A 22225-nucleotide genomic window follows, 5' to 3' on the forward strand; every position below is an offset into this window, starting at 1 on the left:
GCTCCTTCTTGTCCAAAAGGCAGTGAAGAAGAAAAAAAAAAAAGCCAGTTACGGTCCATGAGCGTGGATACCACAGCACTGAGGTATTTCTAAATAGAGCCATGTTGAAGCCACATGAGCTCCACATTGTTCCCCTCATTATAAGTTGTGGAAAGCGCAGAGGGGCAAATTTCACAGTGAGAAGGTTTACATTAACTTTACATTAAATGTGATCACTGCTCCAAGAGAAGCCAGTTGACAGGATCAGACAGCCTTTAATTACAGTGCTGAAATATTTAGCGGTCTGAGATGAAGTAACTCGGCTGTAATGTGTGCACAGCACGTGAGAGAATCAATATTCTTACACTGATGCAGCCACAGAGACCCATAATTGCAACACTTCAGTGAGCAGTCACTTTTTAAAATATGCTGATTTCTCACAATTTTAGGGGATTGGACTGTGTTTCATATTAGTGGTGGGGTTCTTTCATCTTTTTTTTGGGGGGGGGGGGACTATGAAATTGACTTTCTTCCTGTTGGGAATACTGGGTAGGAAATCAGACTCACTCCAAACAGAGGTGCATGTGGCTTTGGTTCAAAAGCAGCATGTTATTGTAGGTAGGAGCCCACGTGTGCAGTTTGCATGGTACGAGCTAGAGTAATAAACTCTGGCAGCTGTGTTTGAAAGTAGCAATTAAATCCCTGCTGCCAGAAGGTGTTCATTGTTAGTGGGAGTTGTCGGAATGAACTTTGACTCGCTTTTGTTTGTTCTCGAAGAAACATGGCAGCCCTTCAAGGCTTCAGTTAGGCAAGATGGTGGCTCTAGCTAAAATAAATGGCATACAAAAGGCAACAGGCATACAACTGACATGATGCTAATGAGTAGCTGGTGTCATCAGTTTAGTTTAGCATATTAAGAGGCCTCAAACGAAAGTGAAAAAAGTAATTTTTGAGCTGATGATGATGCTTTCTGGGGACATGATCACTGATGTTTTTCACCTACAAATTCTAATGATATTCCAGTCAATAGATTTTAAGTTTTACGCTAAAAATACCACACAGTGTATGTTGCCATCATCACTAGGTTTCATTTTCTTGGTAACAGTAATGTCCGTATATAATTCTACAGTAAGGTATAAGCTCTTTCACTGGACTTTGACATACACGTCACTAGCATGTCCATAAAAATCACCTAATTCAACATTTCACATCCTGTTCGTCAAGAAAAATCCCTCCAAAAGCAGGCAGTTTTAATCTGAGATACCCTCTCTGTAGGCAGAAAATGTTCTCACTGTGCAGCGAAGAGTTACAGTAGCTGATCTGTCGTATTTCAGAAATCAGTGTGTTTGCTGAGCAGCAGAGGCTGAGGAAGTCAGGCGACACCTGCATGGAGCAGCAGCACTCGCAGAATGACTGCCTCGCTCGATTGTTCCGCAGTTCAGAGCCATTTCCTTAATCTTTTATAGGGACATAAAGTTGTAGAAGGCTGCGCTCATCCTTTTTAATGGTAGTATGCAAGAAAGGGTACAGTATGAAGAGTGGAAGGGCAGCTCATATTTTTTGCAACCCTTTGAGCCTCTCATCCTGAACTTCACAGAATAGCTTTTGAAGATATTCAAGCCCACTTAGTAAGGATACCTCTTGAGTTCTTACACACAGGTCTGTACTCACTTGAAAAAATAAGCAAGTAAAAAATCTTTTCAAACATTACAAACTTGTATTGTGATGAATGATTATTTCATGCATTGCAAATGTGTGATTCATTAATGAGATGTCAAATGTTTTTGAGTCTCTGGTGCAAAGAAATGAGCAATTCTTTGGGCAAAGAAGTCTGTGTTAGTAAGTTATTCTTTGGTGTTTGTCGTTATGCTATGATTTGGTCAGCAGTAGAATAAACTAAAATAAAAATCTTTTAATTGCATTTAGCAGTGGGTTTTAGTTGTTGGAAGGCCGTGATCTTTCCCACAGTGCATCATAGAGCGAACATCCCTGGTAGCTTGACTTGGAAATCATTCTCGCTCCAGCCACCCATCTTATGGGGCGGGGGGAAGGCGGGGCTTGAGCCCCATGGAATGTACTGTATGCCTTTCTGTGTCAGACAGTTGTTTGTTTTGGAATGGGAGACGATGTGAATCTGAGCCCGATGCACCCACATGCTGTCCTTGTGCTCAGGTTGTTGAGGGTGGGGGCCTTTCACCTACAAGGGCAATGTGATCTCATCCTTCAGGGGCAGTGAGACATTTAAATGCAGGGGAGGGAGGGAGGGAGGGGGTTGGGAACAGCAGCAAGTATTTTTTCCGAGATGTCAAATTCATCAAATTTATTTTCTGCTTACCAAAAAAATCTCTTAAATATTCTACGCACATTGGAAGGAATAATTTTGAGCAATTTAAAGGTCAAAATGGCAATATAGGCAGCATTTTGATGTCTCTCATACATACAACTGTAATCTTCAGTTACTAGATCAAAAGTGGATGCTTATGTCATTACGTGATGAGGCAACTCATAGAGAAGTTGATGCGAAAACTCCATAAATGTCAACTCCAGACTGTTGCTCTCTTTCTTATTTCCTCTCTGTCGGCCTCACTCCCACCCACACATGCTCTCACACACATGCTCACAGCGACTGTAACCCACCGCAACTCAGCTGGAATAGCTCCAGACCTTTAGGGCTCAGAGAGAGTTTGATTTGTGTTGACTTCCTGCAGGAACTCCCCCTCTCCTCAGCCCACAGCTCAAAGACTATCAATTAGTTCCTTATTATGATCCCTGGGAGGGCAATAAAAGTTAGAGTGGGTTCAAAAGAGCACAAAGGCAGGCAGGCAGACAGACACATGCCACCCCCCCCCCCCACGCACATGTGCGCGCGCACACACACACTCTTAACCTTTTTTGACCAGTCAGTGTTAGAGGTACAGTTGGACATCCTCACTGGCAGTCCTGTGGGTGGCTGTTACTGCCTCTCCTTCCTATTTACATTTTCCAAACAATGCTCACCGCCCACATACATGACTCACAGAGACCTGTTTTCTGTCCATCTTTGCTGTCAGCTTGTTAAACCTTCAGCAGGTGTTTGTGGGACCAGTGTGATGTTTGGATGTGTTGTGCTATTGGGGGAACATATATCATTTGCTTTGAGTATTTGAAACAGTAGCTCAAGGTAACTGGTGGTAGAGGTGAGAGGTGTATTTGAGGTAAAAAAATAAATAAATAAGCATAATAATTTATTGCTAGTTATCACACTAAAGCTGCATTTTGTGTGTTGTTTTTTTTCTGATTTCCTCTACACTAAAAGTTCTGCCAGTGTGTAATAATTTATCTCACTGCTTCAAGGTATTATAAAATGTCCCTCGCTGTAGTTAGATAAATTATCATAGCAACGAGCAGCCTGGTTATTAATTGTAACTAGGCTGCCTGTTGCTATAAATTGGTGGTTACTTTAATGATTAGAGAGGTCACAGCAGCTATTTTAGAAACACATATGCACACAGGTAGTGATTTAAGCAGTACAGCAAAAAATTATTTTTCTATTTAAGGAAGAAAAAGGGAAAAAACAAAAACTAATCTAGACCAGAAAAATATGCTCGGCTTTAGTAAAGGGTTCAGACTTCTGCTAACACTATGACACAAAACATGATCTAACAGCTGTGGCAAAGTTCAGGACTCAATCTGAGACCGGCTGCTGTGTAAAAATTTATTTTACTGTAAGACTGAGTCTGTGTGCAACAGCCCACCTGCCCGAGGTAGAACAGTACAGATTGTTCTTTACTCTTCTAAGTATTGTTACGGTAACTGTTGTTACCACTATAAACAGGCTCAGCTTTCTTATTTCCAGGATGCACATCCTATAGGAAACCCTATGGGGTTGCAAGTATTTAATAAACTCAGAGGAAATACTCCTGCAGTTAGCTGAAAACGGCAAACACAATTTCAGCCTCTGCTGCGGAAATTCACAAAGCAGATATAAATCATGCCTCATAAATGATTGTCCTGAAGGAAAAGTTGATGTTATTGCCCCCCCCCCCCTGCCTTCAGAACTGCCTTCATTCTTCATGGCAATGATTCAACAAGGTGCTAGACACATTCCAGAGATTTTATTCCTTATTGACGTGATGGCACTGTGCAGTCGCTGCATATTTGTCAGCGCTATTGGAATGAGATCTGGTGACTGTGGAGTCCATTTCAGTACAGCGAATGAACAGTTGTGTTGAAGAAACCAGTTTGAGATCATTTGTGCTTAATGACATGGTGCATTATCCTACTGGAAGAACTGCCAAGAAATTGTCCCCCACACCATCATACCCCCTCCACCAATAGCCTGAATTATTGATACAAGGCAGGTTGGTGTTTTGCTGCTGTAGCTCATCTGCTCCAAGGTTTTGATGTGTTGTGCATTCAGATCTTCTGCATAGCTTGGTTGCAATGAGTGGCTACTTAACTTCCTGTTTCCTTCCTATCAGCTTGAAGCAGTCTGGCCATTTTCCTCTGACCTCTGATGCCAAAAACATCAAAACTGCTTTTCTTTGTGTAAACCCTAGAGATGTTTAAGTGAGGAAAACAACACTTAGATCACATTTCTTTCTCATTTTGATGCTCGGTTTGAACTCTATCAGGTCATCTTGCATTAAGTTGGTGCATGATTGGCTGCTTAGATATTTGTGTTAACAACCAGATGAATGGGTGTGCCTAATCAAATGGCTAGTTGAGTTTTGCTGTGAATCGTGCTGCTTTTTAATTGTAGCAAAATCTTGCGGCTGTTTCTGAAAGGACTGACGATTATTATTTGTGAAGGATTAATTAAGTGTGATTCAGATATCATGACCTTACTAAACAGAATTGAGATGGTAACCAACTGTTGGATTTTTAATTACAGAATTTTTAGATACTAGTTTCCTTTATTGCGTTATTCTAATAATTCTCGCTATAATACTTTGCTCTATGCAGATAAAATCATCCCTTTCTGCAACAGTCTTTTGATTACGGGTGATTTATTTGTTATTGTGAAACTAACTACTTAACTGCCCTCAATTAAAGTGGATTTATCCTTAATTTTAAGGATTTAAACTGATGCAACAGGTCCCAGGACTATTACTTAGACTTCTTGACATTGGAAATAATGCCTCCACTAAGTGAATCTTTGCCTCTTCCTCTTCTTCTGCCTAAGGGTGTAGGAGGACCGCCTCGTGTGCTCCTCTCAACTTGCATTCCCTCCTTATTTCTGCTGTTTTTGTCCTGTCTGCTGTGATGAAGTCCACGATATGAAGGAGGCAGTGGGAGAAAAAGAGAGTGGGCTTGGTTTGTCGACAGGAGGGTGAAACAGGGCAGAGCACGGGTGCTGCTCAGCAGACTGTCTTGCTATATTGACCTCCTCTATTGAACTACAGCAGGCCAAGTAGAACAGATAAAGTAAAGTCCAGCAGGCCAATCTGCCATCTTTACTTTGTTAATTAGGGATTAACACACTATTTATTTCACTGTGTCTTTCTTACACACACCTGCCCTATTATTGACTTCCAGGACAGAACCAAGCCGACAGCGCGCTCCATAGAGTAAAGCTAATACAGGATACACATGAAGAATGTTGATGTTACAACATATTTCAGTAATCATGTAGTAAATTAGGACTTAAGGCTACATAGAACAATAGTTTTCATGAGTGCAGCCTATACATCCTTAAAGTTACTGATAGATGTTGTTTTTCCTATTTTAAACCCTTTTTTTCTTTAAATCACATATTTTTTTTCATCCCCTGCTTTCACTGCAGAATAAATAAGAATGGCATTACTCTTCTCATGTAGCTGTCCACAAGAAAGCAAAGAAGTGTGTTTTAAGATTTCAGTCTAGCATGTCTAAGTGCTTCAAAGCCTAAACCCTTGCTGTGGAAAGCAACATCTTGAATGCTCACATCTTTTCTTTCCTTTTTCCTCTTTTTTTAAAATTTCTGTGACATGTGCATTACCTCACAAACACCCTATGAACTAAAGAACAGTAATACAACTTATAAATATAATAAATAATATAGATACACAAGTTATTCTCAGGCAAAGATGATGAATCTTATTACGTCTCAGCTCTGTGGCACAAGACGACACATGGCAGGTTTCTAATTTGCAGCTATTTTGCTAGAAAGATGTCAAAAAGTGAAGCATCTCCATGCAGCCTAGATGACATCTAAGTACCATAATGTCTTCCAACTGCATGCTAACAAAGTACGGCATTAGGATTGCCAGTCTCAGATAATTATCAAGTTATTGTCGGTGCATTTCCCCACATCCTCCAACTCTGAAACACAGCAAACCTTTAAGAGCCACTTAACATTTAAATTTGTCCAATAATAAATCATTAATATGATGTAGCGCGCTTCACCAGTGTAAATTTGCTCCCTGAAACGATGTCTAATAAAAGAAAGGAAATGTATTAAGCTGAAGGAATATCTGAAAGTGGCTAGTGTAAGTGCATATACTCTAGACATTCTGATTAAATATTGAGAAGGTACTCCTGTAAAGCACAAAGACGTGAAGTACAACGACAGTGCTTGAAAAGCAGAGTTTTTTTCCCCTCTCTTTGGTAGTTCTTTTGCAGGCACCTTGCAGTTCTGTGGTATACTTAAAAAATTGTTAAGAACCAGAGAAAGCGTCAGACCAGCGAGGAAAGATCTGAGACGTTGTCTGTCTGCTGGCCCCTGTGCACTTGTTTTCCACATTTTCTTCTCTCTGAAGTTGGTGTTATGATGTGTGTGTCTCTGTATTCGTCTCGCGCCTTCAAGATGTGAGGGCTGGATGAGTGTGTGTGTGTGTTCCTGTGTTGGCACATGCGTGTGTCCCATGGGCTCTTTCATGGACACGCATATGCTTGTGTGAGTGTCTGCATTCCGTTGAGGAACAATATTTCCCCTGGCCTGAATTGAAGTTGAGCTAATATTTGTTGTGTTTGGGGAGAGAGCAGTGTGTCAACAGTAGAAAGTGAGGACCCAGGCACAGATGAGATGGCTCCATTTCACCCATGTATCCTCTAATTCTTACTGTCCCGTCTCTTATAGAAAAAGAGAGGTGCAAATATGCCTTAAAAACCCTGCTAGACATGGACTTAGCAATTTTTGACGAGCTTTTAGCAGGGCATCCTGAGGCTACAAACTTCTCTTCAGCAGTGGCTTATTGCCCCCTTGCCTCCCTCTCTCTTTTCTCATCCTCTCCCTCATTTGTTCACCACTACCCTCCCTTTTATCATCACTCTCCTCTGTCATTGCCCTCCTTCTCTGTCATCTGTTTTGCACAATCCTAGTCTCAAGATCTTCATGCAGTCGTTGGATGTATAGGTTAACCAGACAGAGTGACAGGAAAATGCAGCCGGACAGACCTCCTGCTGGCCTATTAGTTCATTATCAGGCAGAGGTGCCAGATACAGCAGCTCTTAACAACTAATAGAGCATACATTGCAAGCCACTACCTCATTACAGCAGCTCGCCCTCCTTTTTGCTTGCCTTCATTTGCTCTGTTTTTGTCGATCCCTTTATCTCTTTGCCTTTCACTGTCTGTGAGCTTGGTCAGACTGTGTAGGATCTGCTTGTTAAGGTGTCCAAATGAGATTCTGTGTGTGTGTGTGTGTGTGTGTGTGTGTGTGTGTGTGTGTCTACAGACAGTGCCCTTGTGTGTCTCCGTTTATGGGAAGACTCTAGTTATTCACCGTGATGATAAAAAGGTTTGGATAGTTCTATCAAGGCCGTGACAGAGCCGATTTTCTCTCAAATGAATAAGACAAAAAGCCAGCAGCTCTATGGTTTGGTATTGAACCTACATTTGGTTAGTGTAAAGGGTCAAGTATTTTATAACTCTTGATGAACAGCAACCTCTGAAGCCACAACTGTTTACTTTAGTGGCAGTGCCAACCTTCACAGGGTACTGGTTATACTACACGATGCAACAAGGAATGTATAACTGAATACTTCTTTCTTAGAAGGCCAACTTTTTATTTGTAACGGAAAGATTATGGTTCTCAGAAAAGTAAATATTCTCGTTGTAAAGTTCAAAAGATTAGTAATGTCAGTGTGGGCATGGTCTGGATTAAAGTACAAGGCATCGCCTCCACTAACACCAATTTGACTTGCTGCTGCAGTGAGACTCAGACAGACCTTTTGCGCTATACTATCACACGACGTTGCATGGCCATTAGGGCTGCCACGATTAGTCGACTAGTCACGATTACGTCGACTATCAAAATCGTCGACGACTGATTTAATAGTCGACGCGTCGTTTGAAGCTTTGTAAGATCCCAAAAGACGCAGGAATAAGTAGCAGGATTTAAGAGTGTAATAACGGACTGAAACAGAAGATGGCAGCACTGCATGTACAAGGATGCCAGCTGCCGTTAAACCCCGAAGAAGAAGACTGTGTCCCAGAATTCATAGCGCGGCCCATCGCGGCCCTGCTCAGTTTCCGACAATGGCGGCAGCTAGTTAGTTTTAATATTACTCTTATTATTCTTTCTGGGCCACAAAATAAACGTTTAACATATTTTCAGGCGAGAATGTAGCTGTGTAAACCTCAAATATCTGCTCAGTTTATCAAGACACCGCATATTTTCAAAAGCGCTCCGACGTTTTCGGAGACGTCTGTTACCCACTAGCTCCATAGCGAGCCGGGGGCTAGGTCACTAGCGCCGTGAGAACACCGGACTCTGGGCAAATCGTTTTCAAACCCACCGCCGTCTTTCGCTACTCAGGTTAAACATGATATATGAGTCACTTAGATAACTTACAAATGTTATTGTTTGGCTTTTTTCAGTATTTTATTTGTTCCTGAGTAAATCGGTTTGTCTGAGATTAAAGTTATAGTTTTTACACAGCTGAATAAACGTCAAGCAGACAGCTGATTATCAGAAGTGTGAGATGCTCAAGAATTTACTCCGGTGTCCTGTTATATTTTAGATAGCAAGGAGTTTATTAAACTTCACCGAGACAATCTGCAAATTTCATTAAAATTTAATAAACTATCATCTTGTCTTTATTTTTAGTTAGCACAGACCTTAAACACTTAAAGCTGTAAGCTAATGATAGTTATATAAGAGCAGATGCTGCTGGTGCAATAAGCTGTAGTTTTACGTCCAATGGATGATGATCTGATTAGTCGACTAATCGCAAAAATAATCGGTGACTAGTCGACTATCAAAACAATCGTTTGTGGCAGCCCTAATGGCCATACATCAAAAATTGAACCAGGCTCATATCAGGGCATAGGTGCACGCGACTGTACCCGAAGAAGGCAGGTATTCAGTACTTCTATTAACACCAAGCAGAGTAAATAGCACCCTGTGAAAAGAGTATACTGATATTGCTTTGGATTTTAGACTGAATTACTACTGGTCTAATTTTTTCTTTTCACTGAAATTTTACATTAGTCTTCGGATTTCTTATTTCTTATTCTTACTTATTTCCAATTTTTCTGATTTAATCGGTACTTTTTGAGCAAAAGGACAGTATATTGGTTTCTGGGTTTATAAGAAGTAATCTTTAAATTGATCTTTTGCTGTGTAATAGATGGCTTTATGAAATTGTTGCTAAAAGTTGCTAAGTTGGATAGTTCCTATTAGATCCTTATCACTACCCCTTCCTGCACTCAATCCTTTTTACAGCACTATGGGACTTTTTAGGTAACTGTTGCTTAGACTAGAGCAGCAACACAACAGTGAAGCAATGTAATAAAAAAAAAAGTGGGCTTCTGCAAATCTGTTTGGTAGCTAGTTTTTGGTGTTTGTCCTGCTTTAGCTGGTAGCAGATTGATGTCTGGGTCAGCGTAAAGCCTGTGATAAGGGCTAAAAGCAGAAAACAAACTGTAAATGTCACTGGATTGATAAAGAGAAAGAGAGCAACGTTTATCAGGCCTGTTGTGTCTGTGCACACTTTTCTGTGTTAGTGATAAAGTCAGCTTTATCAAGTTTATATTGTGTAGACTCACAAGAACGCATGCTTTTTAGTTTCTTTGTCTCCCTGAGTGTCAGAGTCGCTGAAGTTTATCGAGGTCAGACCTTTTCGTCCTCTCCGATCTGCACTGATTTTGTGTTGCAGTGAAGCTTGCACAGTTGATCCACTCTAATCCAAAAGCTTTGTTTACACAGTTTTGTACCTACATGTCTGAAATATAAAAGGGAAAAAAAGTCTCTACATGTCTGAAAATCTCGAGAGATCTTCCTGTCTGCTTTCGAGAGATGTGAGTGTCACTACAGTTTGATGTAGCCTTGTTGCAACCACCGTAAGCTGAAATTCTTCACAAAAAATTATTTTACCGTGTATATAGTATACTATCACAAAATATATAACAACAATTATACCCCAAGATTAAAAAAAAACCAACTATAATTAGCTACTAAAATGTATATCACTTTTTGTTTTATTCATTCAAGTGTTTAACAATGTGCTCAATTGCTCACTCTAATATGTGTCTTATGTGTATTTAATTAATATTTATGAATGCTTGCATACATTTGTAAAACATGTATACTTATGCATGTGTGTGTGGCCTCAATCTCGTTAGTGGTCTTTGTCACTATTTAATCTGTGGCCTACCTCCTTTCGGTCTATTGTGCCTATATCTCCAGTGCATAAAGGCCTATGGACCCGTGGGGGAGGGGGCTGTTTGGAGGAGAAGAAAGGTTAAGATAAAGTTGCTTTGAACAAATTCGCTCTTTGATCAGGTGGTTCACTGGTGAAAGGCCTTTTTTCCACAAGTCAGTTGTGAGAGGAGAGATGGATAAACGTATTGTTCTGTTTCATCTCCCTTCTGTCTTCCTTTATCCTCTTTCACACTGCTGTGTAGTCCCTGCCTCTTTTGTTATGGAGAGTGACTGTGTGGAGTCGTGAAAGAAAGGCCAAACACATATGTGCACACAATGACTTAAAAGCAATGTGTTAGAATGCTTAGTGTAATTGGAAATGCCGAGAAACATCAGGAATGCAACTGAAAGGAAAACTTTTCCTGTCTCCTCTGCTTCCTTTAATTCATAGAAGTAAGAGCGTTTAATAAGCCAAAATGCTTGAATGTTTGTTGCTTTTAAAGTGTTTTTTGTCACTACAAGATAAATACTTTGCATTTTTGACTTCTGAGCAGCCAAAACAAGCAACTCAAACAAGCTGTGTTCAAACACGGAACATGTAAAACTGGTATAAATGAGAGGTTTTGGCCAATTTTCCTAAAAAGAAATAAAATAACAGACTTCGAGACAAGCCAATTGATTTCCTGCAGTCTAACCTGTTTTCCCCCCCTTTTATCATCATGAAAATATCTTCAGGGCAGACGTGGAGCTGTAGCAACCAGCTAAATGGTACAAAACACACAGATGCACAGCAACTATGTATAGGGGGGGTCTTTTGAAAGCAGGGCTATTGTTATAAGAAGGGGCAGGACAGCCAAACACAGATTGGCGAATGGGACTTTAATACATGTTGCCATGGACACATTTATAGCTAGTCCAGTCACACACACTCAACACAACATGTACATAGCAGCGTCTAACATACTCACTTACTGATATTTTTCCCAATGTCCACCTGGTGCTGGAAAATCTCTTTTCTTATCTTATTTCCTGTTAGAATTTCAACTTACACAGCACGTCAGGAGGTGCTTTCTAAACACACATTCACTGTCAGACCGTGTTCTTTTTAGCCAATCACTCCATTAAGCCAGAACACAAACATTCCCACTACACTGGGCTGTTGTCTAGGCGATGATGCTGAGAGAGAAGCTACATGTTCTGACTGGTTAGTCATCTGTGCTTCATTGAAGTAAAAAAAAAAAGAACAGGTGTCATCTACTCCAGCAGTTTAGTTCTAGTGATGCCGATGCCAGTCTGTACAGTTATGATTGATCTGTATCAGCGCTTATGATGAGCAGATTGGTAACAAGTAAATTAATAACTACATATAAGATTTGTATAACTACAGATGTTGGGGAAATCTTTTTGTTTCGCATGTCGGAAAGAAATAAAACAAAAATAAAAAGGTATCAATCTTAAAAATTGTTTACTGGCTGGGCTCTAATTTTGTGACAATGTTATCACGTTAAAGGTAGTGTAATTCTTGGCTGCTTAAGCTTAAACAAAGGGTGATATGTTAATGTATTTTATGCATATGCTGTGTTTAATATGTTGAGAATTCCTAATTCGCAGTGAAGACTGCAACCTATTATTTTAGTCTTTGTATTTCCTTCTTCAGAAATTTCACTGATAGCAGTTTTGAGTACAAAGGAGGTGTTTATTTCTGGCATTTAAAACAGTAAACAGCCAAAGTGTGCTAAAAGCAGAGTTACTAATGATTTAAACGGTACAAAAATAAAAAAAGCTGGACACTAGGTTTTGATTTAAGCTCGTGAATGGGTGAAAACAGGATACGTGATTATGTGAAACTCCTGCATGTCAGCAGTAAATCGGATGTATAAAAAAGTCGCATGAGTCTTCAACTCCTTGTTATCTTGTTATTTTACAGATAGCACAAGCACCCAAGATTCCCTCACAGGCCGATGACTTATACCTGGATGACACAGGCTCAGGAGGGTACTACCCTGAAGATGATGATGACTTTAACTCAGGGTCTGGCTCAGGTAAGACATTTTCGCACATGCTGACGGAGTTGGGTGAAGACGCTCACTTACAGTCTTAGCAAGTAATCTCTCAGAGGCATGATGACATCCATTCTCCCGTCCACTGCTTGTAACTTTTCTGAGCTCTGAGTTGTTTTGTTAGTTTTTTTTATTAACCAGCAGACTTGAGCTGTCATAATTTCTTCCCCCCTCTTCTCTTTCTTTAATCACCTTCCTTTCTCGCCTTTGTCTATTCTTTGTTCACTGCCTCTCTCTCACTCGATTTTAAATTAAGATTGCCTTGTCACTGAGACTGCTGTGGGCAAGTGTGCAAATTTTACGTGTCTTTTTTATTAGTTCTTTGCTCTGCTCGCCTTAAGCACCTTTATAACACTCATTCCTTGGTCAAAAGTAACTCTATTTTTGAAGAGAGTTGTATAAATCCACAGAGAAAAGGTCAGAGTAGGTAAAAGGAGCGCAGACTGTGATCAATAACCCATTCAATACTGTACAGAGTGTATATCCTATTATTCTGCTCTGCCACTCTATGTTCTATTGGAGATTAAAACTGCAAATACATTAAAATGAATTCCACCAGTGTGAAATTAAGCAAGACAAAGTGTGTAATTCCAGACATACTGATATAATGTAAATCCATATTTTACCTCTTTGCACCCACATATCATAATCTTTACATTTTATTCTGTATTATAACATCCAGTGAAACTAACTTCCCATTAAGGATGCAGCAGGAATTACACTGACCAGATATGCGTGTTTCTTCTAGGTGGTGGTGAAGAAGCGATAGAGGAATCAGTGACTGTCACTATGGTTTATATCGAGCCCAGTGTAGGACAACCTACCCAGGATTCCACAAAAGATTTCACCCCGAGAATGGATACAGACCCGGTTAGAGAAAAATCCGGGAAGAGCATACCAAGGAAACCATTCACAACAAAGGTAAGATGTCACTTATGTCTGTGCCATAGAACTTTTATAGCACCAGACAAGAGTTTAGACGATAATGTTGCAGTTGGCCTCAAAGTGGGTGGGATTGGCAGCTGTGGTATAGGTGGGAAGGTGGGCCGTATACCAATCAGAGGCTCAGTGGATCGCTTCCCAGCTCCAACTGTCCATGTTTTGAAGTATCCTTGGGCAACTGAATCCCGAGTTGTCCCCAATGCAACATTAGAGTGTGAGTATGTGTTTGAGTGTTAGATAGAAGTGCTTAGGTGTAGATAAGAGCATTCTATGAAAGTGTGTATGGTGGGGTGAATGAGACTTTGAGTGATCAAAGTTGAGTGGAAAGGTGTGTCATTTACTACTCCCATTGTTTTAACTCACTTTGCTAAGCTAAATGCCGTTTGGGTGTTTAATTATAGCTTCAAGACATGCTCCTCAAGTACTTGCAAGGAAGCAGAAAAGATTATAGCCCTAAAAATGAGCTATTCCTTCAAGGAGACATTAAATGATTAAATGTCTTAAGTGTTTGTATCTGTTGGGATACATAGAAACACCACCAGGGATGCTGCTGGTGGAAAATTCTTGCTATGAGCTCAATTTTTTTTTCTAAGCAGCTATATTTTATAATGCCACTTTGTGACTCAGTCATTTGTAATCACGGTGGCTCATCTGTAACTGTCATGACTCAACAGAGAGTAACACAGTACCTCAGTATGTCTTTAGCTGACCCAGTATGCCATGAAATCCTCTATAATACCAGGAGCTGCGAGGTTGCTTTCAGGATAAAGATCAAGTGCTCATGTCAGATCTCACTGTTTTTGCCCCATTGCAAATTATGGAGGATTACATCTCTCTTGGACATAAGCACATATTCTGGAAGCATCCTAGATTTCATTTCTGTGTTGCACTCTTACTGTAACATGCTGGATACTACATCTGTTTGGGATTAGTCGTCAAGGTCTCAACTCCCTAAGCCTACCTGGACATGTTCCATTTTTCCCTCTTGCCACTGTCCTGTCTTAGGCCAAACGTGCTGGCTCACTTCCATTTTGGCACCTTGCACACTTCTTACTGTTGTTTGAAAAAATACATGGGCCCAAATAGTTTGCCTAGTTTTCTAGATGCTTAAAAAAAACCTTGGGGTCACTGGCTCAGTTTTTGTTGCCTACTTTTCCAGGGGATTCCACTAATCTCTTTGGAATATCTGGATTTGTTACATTTTCATCTTTATTCAGCATTTTTAGATTTCACTGGCCAGATTACATTTTAGCCCCGCCTCAATTTTTGAGTAGACAGCCGTACTAAAAATTAGTTTTTCCTCTAAAAGGTAACTATTTGGGAAAATGCACACATTAGTTAGATGACCTCTCATGTGTCTGAGCTAATACTAAAGCAACAGCTAGTTAGTGAAGCTTAATATACAGCATAGACTGATTACCAGACGCTACAATAACATGTGCTTACCTCTGAAATCGTATATTTTCCTAGAAGCTTTGCCAACACTGTAAGGTTTCAAGGAATCAGAAATTGTACACACAAACCCTTAACTATCAGTTTTTCTCTTAAGCAAGATAAAATAATTTGCTTGGTCCTCCAGCTGTTTCCATTCTTTATGTGAAGCTAAGCTAAATGGGTGCTGGCTTTAATTTCATAATAAAAAATATTGGACATGTTTGAGCTTTTTATCAGTCTTTTTCATTTATCAAAAGTTCAAAGCAGGAAACAAAAAAGTTCCAAAAATATTAAACACATTCTTTACATCTGGGAATGAAACCTCAAATGGATTTGGCCATCATGCCAAGAAAAACATATGTACCCACATCCTCTAAAAGCAAAAAAGGACTATAGGTGGATGGAATGTGAAAGTTAGCAGTAAATAAGCTTGCCCTTAATTTTTCAGCTTCTTTTTTTTAAAAATCAACAACTTTCTTTTGGCTCTTCCCCCACCTTGTCTTCGCCCAGGCACCAGTGCCAGATACAGAGGACACGCAGAGGACTAGCACGACTAGCACCCCCGGCTCACCTCCAAATCCCGTTGAGGTCCACACTGAAAACCTCTTCCAGAGGACGGAGGTGTTGGCAGGTATGTGTCGTAGTATGCCAGAGCAGACACCAAACCAAATATACAGTGCTGTGCAAAAGTCTTGAGTCTTTCTTTTTATTTTGCTTCCAAGGAGACAGACTTTTTTGGTTTTTTGAGGGGGTGGGGGGAGTTTCTCAAGTGGTCTTGAGAAATAGTTCTTAAGGTTTTCTGATGGTCTTTCAAAGCTTGTATTTGAACATTGGCTGCTTTGTGTGTCCTTTAAGCCCAGTGCTTGTATGTGACCATTTTCAGAGGAATGTTTTTTGTTGTTAAGCCACTTAACACTGACCTATGAGTCCTTCAAGTATAGAAAGGGGACCTAACTTGAGGGATGAAGCAGTGTTGTTTCCACACAACAGACAACTTAGTAAAGAATCACTTTTAAATTGTATCTTGAGGCAGAGCATCGTTTGTTCCTATTTTGTTACTTGAATCTACAAAAACTGTCAAAGATAATACATTTTGACATGCATAAAATAGTATTTTTGCGCAATCAAAGTGATTCCCAAAGAGCTTTTATGTTAGTTCAAAACCATACCTGCATAGGAAGACACAATGGGACACAATTAGTCGTGGATTGGCCTCCACAGAGTTCAACCTTAACATTATTGAAGTAGTATGGGATCATGATGACAAAGAATGGAACAAAGGGCAGCTAACATCCAAAGAAGAGCTTTGAATGTCCTACAAGAAGCCTGGAGAACTATTCCTGAGGACTGCTCAAAGAAATTAATGCAACGCTTACCTAAGAGAGTTCAGGCTGTGTCAAAGAGTAAAAGTTGCTGGAACAAATACTGATTTTTGTTTATTCAAGCTCATTAGAATTGTAAAACCTTGACTTAAATTTCAGAGAGTAGGATTATATAGTATTCATATTTGTTTCAGTGTTTTTGATGTGCCAATTTGTTAAGTCTAGGAAAACAAGATACCTATTTTCCCAAAGTGTTTGTTCAAACGTTCCTCAACATCATTATGTTCTTTCATGTGTTTAAGTAGTCATTTATCTTTCCATCCCCTCAGCCTTCCTTCATAATATGTTACGTGAGCATATTTTCAACAAACAATCTCTGAAATCTCAGTAATATTATCCCTGAAGTCTCTCACCTGAACCAGAATAGCTGCTTCATAAATGTTCCTCTGTGGGACCTTGCAGAGTTCAGACCATCGTGGATGTTTCAAGTGTGTGTTACTCGGTTTGAATACATAAAAGAGGATGGAAAGGAATATTTCTGACTCAAAACCGCCGAGCTCTCTGATGCTGTATCTATCTCCATGTGTGTCTGAGGGAAACCTTGATTGGCACCTACTTTGCTGCGATATCCATCTGGTGTTGGCAAAATGCAGAAACAACATCAACAAGGACAAATCAGGACAGCCTCAAAGACTTTTCCTTTCATTTCCCTCCCACTGATCAACTCACTTCATCTTTTGGCATATTGCTCTTGGATCGTGATAGGAAAAAATATTATTGCATGCAGTCTTTGGATAAAGTCTGAGAAAATTGAAATATACCTGGTCCTCTCCCCACTTCCCACCCCTGCAAAAACCCACCATCTTTTGCTCTCTTCTCCACCTCTTCTCTTCCTCTGGATTATATTCATTACTTTTCGTTCCCCTTGTGACTTCTATAAAAAAATAATTGCCCATAATGTAATTTTCACAATTCTCTCTGTATTGCATTACTGCTTCTTGGAGCTCGGCAGTTGGGTGTGTAGCAGGGTCTTTACCCCTGAGAGAGCAGGGCTAGTCAACAAGTGGAAACCTAAGGTGCAGCAGAGGGCAGATTGTAGCACCAGGAGAGACCCTAAATAGATTTAGGAGCTATAAAGGAACCTCATGCAGGCATAATTGAAAGGGAGGGATTTCAGGGTGGGTGGATTTCATTCAGAGTCCCCTTATGGTAGCCTGCTATTAGCCCACTGGTGCACTGCACAGTGTGTCCTCCACAGAAAGTCTAACTTCTAGTATCTCTAAACTACATTTCACTATCCTGAATGGATATTTCTGAGACATCTTCCAGATCAGCATGTATTTAATGTATAATACAGGATGGCTGCTGAAAATGTGAATTCATCAGATGGTGGAAAAATTTGTTTCAAGCTTAAAAAATGAAAAGCAGTCACAAAAAACATGATGTAGTATAACAGCGAAACATCCTGTACCTAGTTCAAAACCAGAAAACACCAATGGCAAAGGAGTCTGAGAAAACAGGTCAAAGCCCGACCAGCACATTTTGTCTTTATCAGTCACAGTCATGGTGGCGACTCAGAGGAATGCTTCCTTATGCTACATACATCAATAAATTTGCTCAAGAAATTCCTACTCATGGAAGGCACTGTCTTATACTCACTTTAAGAAAGAGACTGCTTTCTTTGTTGGGATACATAATCACATCCTGCAATTTTTCAGTATCGTAGCTGCTAAGAAATACCTCTCCCAAATAGTCTAGACAAATTTCTAAGCTATCTCTGCTATCTTTATATATCTTTCAATATTAATACAATACAGTAATACAAGTAATGCAATTAGTACAAGACGGTAGTAATACAAAACAATGCAATTTCTAGTGAAGTTGCAGTGCAATTTTTGGTTCTTTTGGATTTGGTCTGAGGCTTGCTGCTAAAAAGAGGTAAAAGGATTAGCAGTGGCTAATGGAACCAAAAAAAAAGTGGCTGGCAATATTATAATAGAATAGAGGTATACTTAATAAAATACAACTAATAAGTTTGCCACTGATATACTTAATAAAGTGGTTGCTGGTGTGCCTAAAAGTACCTAGGTAGGTAAACTGACCGGCCGTTTTAAATTTCACAACATTAACATTGTACCAAAAGAATACTGGATTAGGGGGAGGGTGTGTATGTAAACTGCATTCTGGCTCGGTGTCTGAGTTGCTCAGTTCAGACGCAGGATCGAGTTAAAGCCTTACCGTCCCGTTTGGTGTTAATGACCTGTTTTTGTTTGCTTTCCCTCGCTGTATTTATTTGCCTGACTTTTGATGATCTAGCCAATGCCACAGGCTTTTTCCTGTAAAACCTCAATCGGCAGTCACTGAACGGAATATAAACCTTGCTGAACCAACAGCAGTCGGGGCCAACAGGACTGTGCACTAATCAAGGATTGGCGCTCGAATATCCTGCTAACGTAACGCTAAATTTTAAGCTCAGCAACATATTGAAAGAGGTGAAATTAAACGTTAAGAAACTCTTCGACTCTGTATCTCCTGAGACAAGTTGCAGTTTTTTTTTCCATTGACGTGAAGTAACCGCATTAGTCTGAGCAATCATTCGTGAGGGTTGTTGCCTGGTTTCAACACATTTAAGCCATCAATTTTCATCATTGCTGTTGAGTTGCATTCATGCTGAAATTTGCTGCAGCAGTTCCAGAAACAGCTGTTAAAGCAAACAGTTGTGTAACTGACTGCATATGATCGAGACACAATTAATCTTAAAACGTATTATTTTGGACATAGTTAAGGTGTTATTACACACACACACACACACACACGACATTGATTTGAACTTCCAGCATTGATATTCACTCTCCATTTCTGTCTTTGCCTCTCTCAGCTGTTATTGCAGGTGGTGTTATTGGCTTCCTGTTTGCCATCTTCCTCATCCTCCTCCTGGTGTACCGCATGAGGAAGAAGGATGAGGGCAGCTATGACTTGGGAGAGAGAAAACCCTCCGGCGCAGCCTATCAGAAGGCTCCAACCAAGGAGTTTTATGCATAAAACCCGCTCTCCCCTCACCAGTTAAACAAAATCACGAAGGACTGTCAACAGCACAGTCCAATAACAGAAAACCTGCTTAAACATGAGAAACAACAAAATGTTTTAAAGTTGATTAAGGTAAAATAGGAAAGCTTTTGCGTAGAGTAATGTAATTACGACCTTTTCTTTCTTCTTCTTTTTTTTTTTTTGAAATGAAAACCAAGCATTTCTCATTTAAGGCATCTGACTATATTTAAACATTTTGTGTATTATTTGAAAAGGCTGAAAAAAAATTAAAACAGGATGTGTAAAGATGAGGCAACTGACCGCTTCTGTTTTCTGTCAGAGGAGCTGTTTTTCGTCACTGACTACTTTTAACTGTAGCAGTATGTTATTTGTAAAGGAAAAAAAAATTAAAAGTGGAAATAATTGAATATAATTATTCTGTATCAAACCTACTTTCTTTTTTTTTCTGTTTTTGTCCTAGCATGTCTGATGTTGATCTCTAAAAGGTGTATTACGTTAATTTATCTTTTTCTCTGATGTTTAAAAAAAATGCCTTTGTAGTTTTAATGAAGCTCTTTGGTCTTCATATTAACGCTGTTAACGGTCAATGTAAATGTTCTCCCTTCAGGTTACAATGTTTATTATTTGCTCTCACATCAGTTTTTTGGTCAGTGTGAGCGTTTCATCATGTCCTGTTTATTTGTATGTTCTGTTCTCGCTGTAGTCTCTTTTCTCTTTTTTTCCAAACGCAGGAATTCGTCTTTAAAAGAAGAAAAACATGTCAGGGCTCAAGGAAATCCACAAACCTCTCTTCTTCTTCTTCTCTATTTAATTCATTCTCTTTCCATTTTGTACATTCACTGCTTTTGCTTTCCACTGTTGTTGTCCAGCTGTGCGTGCGTGCGGGGGGGAGTATTACCTCTCCGTGGCTTCTTGTGTTTTTGGCCCATAGTCCCCCCCCTTTTCTCCTCCTCCTCCTTGATGGGTCCCTCAAGTTTACTGACTGCACCCAAATTCTGCTAGCAGACTTTAACCTTTGCATTTCCTCTCTGTCTTTCTGTTTTCCCCCAAATCACCTCACTCGTACCTTCTTTATAAACAGAGTACAGCCAGTTGAGCTGTCAGTCCTCCCCCTCCCTGGTTGCCTGGTGTCATTGTCTGTGTCCCATTGTAGGTACTTTAGGCCCAAAGATTTACTCAGTGAAGGCGAGCTACTTCTTGGACACGAGGCTGGGGCCCAATCCTCACATGCAGTGCACATACTTAAGCAGAAGACCTTTGAGAAACCCAGTTTCTGATTCATAGATACATAAGGCTGCACAGAATATGTAAAACAGTGTTATATCGGAATAGTCTTTGACAAGACACCCATGTTGAGGGCTATTTTTTTTTTCCTTTGGTCAGTCCTTACATTTCTAAAGAGCTTTCTCTGAGAGGTGAGGTTGTTTAGCAGGTTTAAAAACTAAAGAAGTTGTTTTGATGCCATTTTACATCTCAAAATCAAGTGTTTTAAAATGCCACATGTTGGCTGCTGTAGGATGGCCATGTAGCTACATCAAATAAAAACGGAGGTTATGGTCACATGACGGCAAGTCATAGTTGTCTTTTCCTTTTAATGATACATCTGCATTAACTTGCTCTTAAGAGACATTTATTTGTCAGGCAGGTTTGTGAAGTTGCCTTTTTTTTCTTTTTCTTTTAGATGTACAGTAATGTGAAGTAGATGTAGTATTGTCTAAACTTCTAACACCACCCCCACATGCAGCTGTTCATCCCTCTACCTCTCCATTCCTTGTGTTTCTCTCTTCTTCTTTCAGTCTCTCTGTGATCCTTTTTGTTGTCTGCTTCCTTTGTCTTTTGTTGTAATAGGACCTAAGTTACTGAACTATACTGAAAAACCCAAAGACTCAAAGTATTTTACTTCCCATACCTACTCCCCTACATCGTGGCCACATCGTGTCATTTCCTCATCTTCTTTGTCTTCTTTCTTTTTCTTTTACCTCCCCTTTTTATTAGAGACCTGACCTTTGAGTCCAATTACTTATTAGTATAAGAAAATAAATATAAATATATATATATATATAAATGTATATTCACAAATGTTTTAAACCTTCAAAGTGCCTACCATTTGGAAATGTACTTGCTCAACGGGAGCACGTGTCGGGTGTGTACACAGAGGAGGGGTGTAAGCGACTTGACTGGCGTTCTGTGAGCATGGATGACTGTAATGGTAACTTTTTTTTAGTCTTACAAAAGCTGACAGTATTGTACCTATAAGTTGAAACAACACTACTGAATAAACATTGTGGCCTAATATCCAACTGCTTTTGCCGTCGTCTTTTAAAATTCCATTTCCTCTTGAATCTGTTGGTTGTAAGAATTTTCAAATCGATAGTAGCAACTCCTCACAGGCAATTAGGCGTTTTTGCTGTTTGTTACCGAGTGATTTTTGGTTTCAGGCAATTTACTCGGCTTTTCAAATATGACAGTTTAGTGGGTTTTTCTGTCTCAAATGATAGTAGATTCAATATCTTATTAGACAAACAAATTTTAAGGGCGTCACGTCACGTGACCTCTGAAAATTATCAGCTTTTTTCTTGACTATATTTTTTATTGAGTAAGATTCACTCTATGGACAAAAGTACAAGGTCTCCTAAACATTAGACCTCTAGAAGCTGCTTGGCCATGGAAACTCATGCAACGAAGTTCCCGGCACACAACTATCATGCTGATGATGACAGAGATGGTTCTGATCTGCTCAGGGCTGAGTTGCTGTCCTTCCTAAATGCTTCCACTTTGGAAAAAATTACAGTTAATCATGGAATATCTAAGAGCAAAGAAATTTCACAAATTCACCAAGGATTACCAAAAGTTGAATTCAGTGAATGGTTTAGAACAACCAAACATAATTAACTT

General features: G+C 39.8%; 1 protein-coding gene across 2 annotated transcripts in view; it reads left to right on the plus strand.

The window, feature by feature from the left end:
- The window catches only part of sdc2 (syndecan 2), a 44363-nt gene extending 22738 nt beyond the window's left edge, over positions 1 to 21625 (plus strand). For both annotated transcript variants that reach the window (XM_085445793.1, XM_085445794.1), the window contains exons 2-5: positions 12452 to 12566; positions 13333 to 13505; positions 15471 to 15591; positions 19161 to 21625. In XM_085445793.1, coding sequence (XP_085301919.1) covers positions 12452 to 12566; positions 13333 to 13505; positions 15471 to 15591; positions 19161 to 19324 — 573 coding nt within the window. In that variant the 3' untranslated portion in view covers positions 19325 to 21625. The remainder of the gene's footprint in view (positions 1 to 12451; positions 12567 to 13332; positions 13506 to 15470; positions 15592 to 19160) is intronic.
- The last annotated feature ends 600 nt before the right edge of the window (positions 21626 to 22225 follow it).

This window comes from Copadichromis virginalis, linkage group LG22 (genome assembly GCF_057382275.1).
Source record: "Copadichromis virginalis isolate Kocher_CV1m ecotype Utaka linkage group LG22, C_Virginalis_male_GT1.1, whole genome shotgun sequence".
NCBI classification, from domain to species: domain Eukaryota; kingdom Metazoa; phylum Chordata; class Actinopteri; order Cichliformes; family Cichlidae; genus Copadichromis; species Copadichromis virginalis.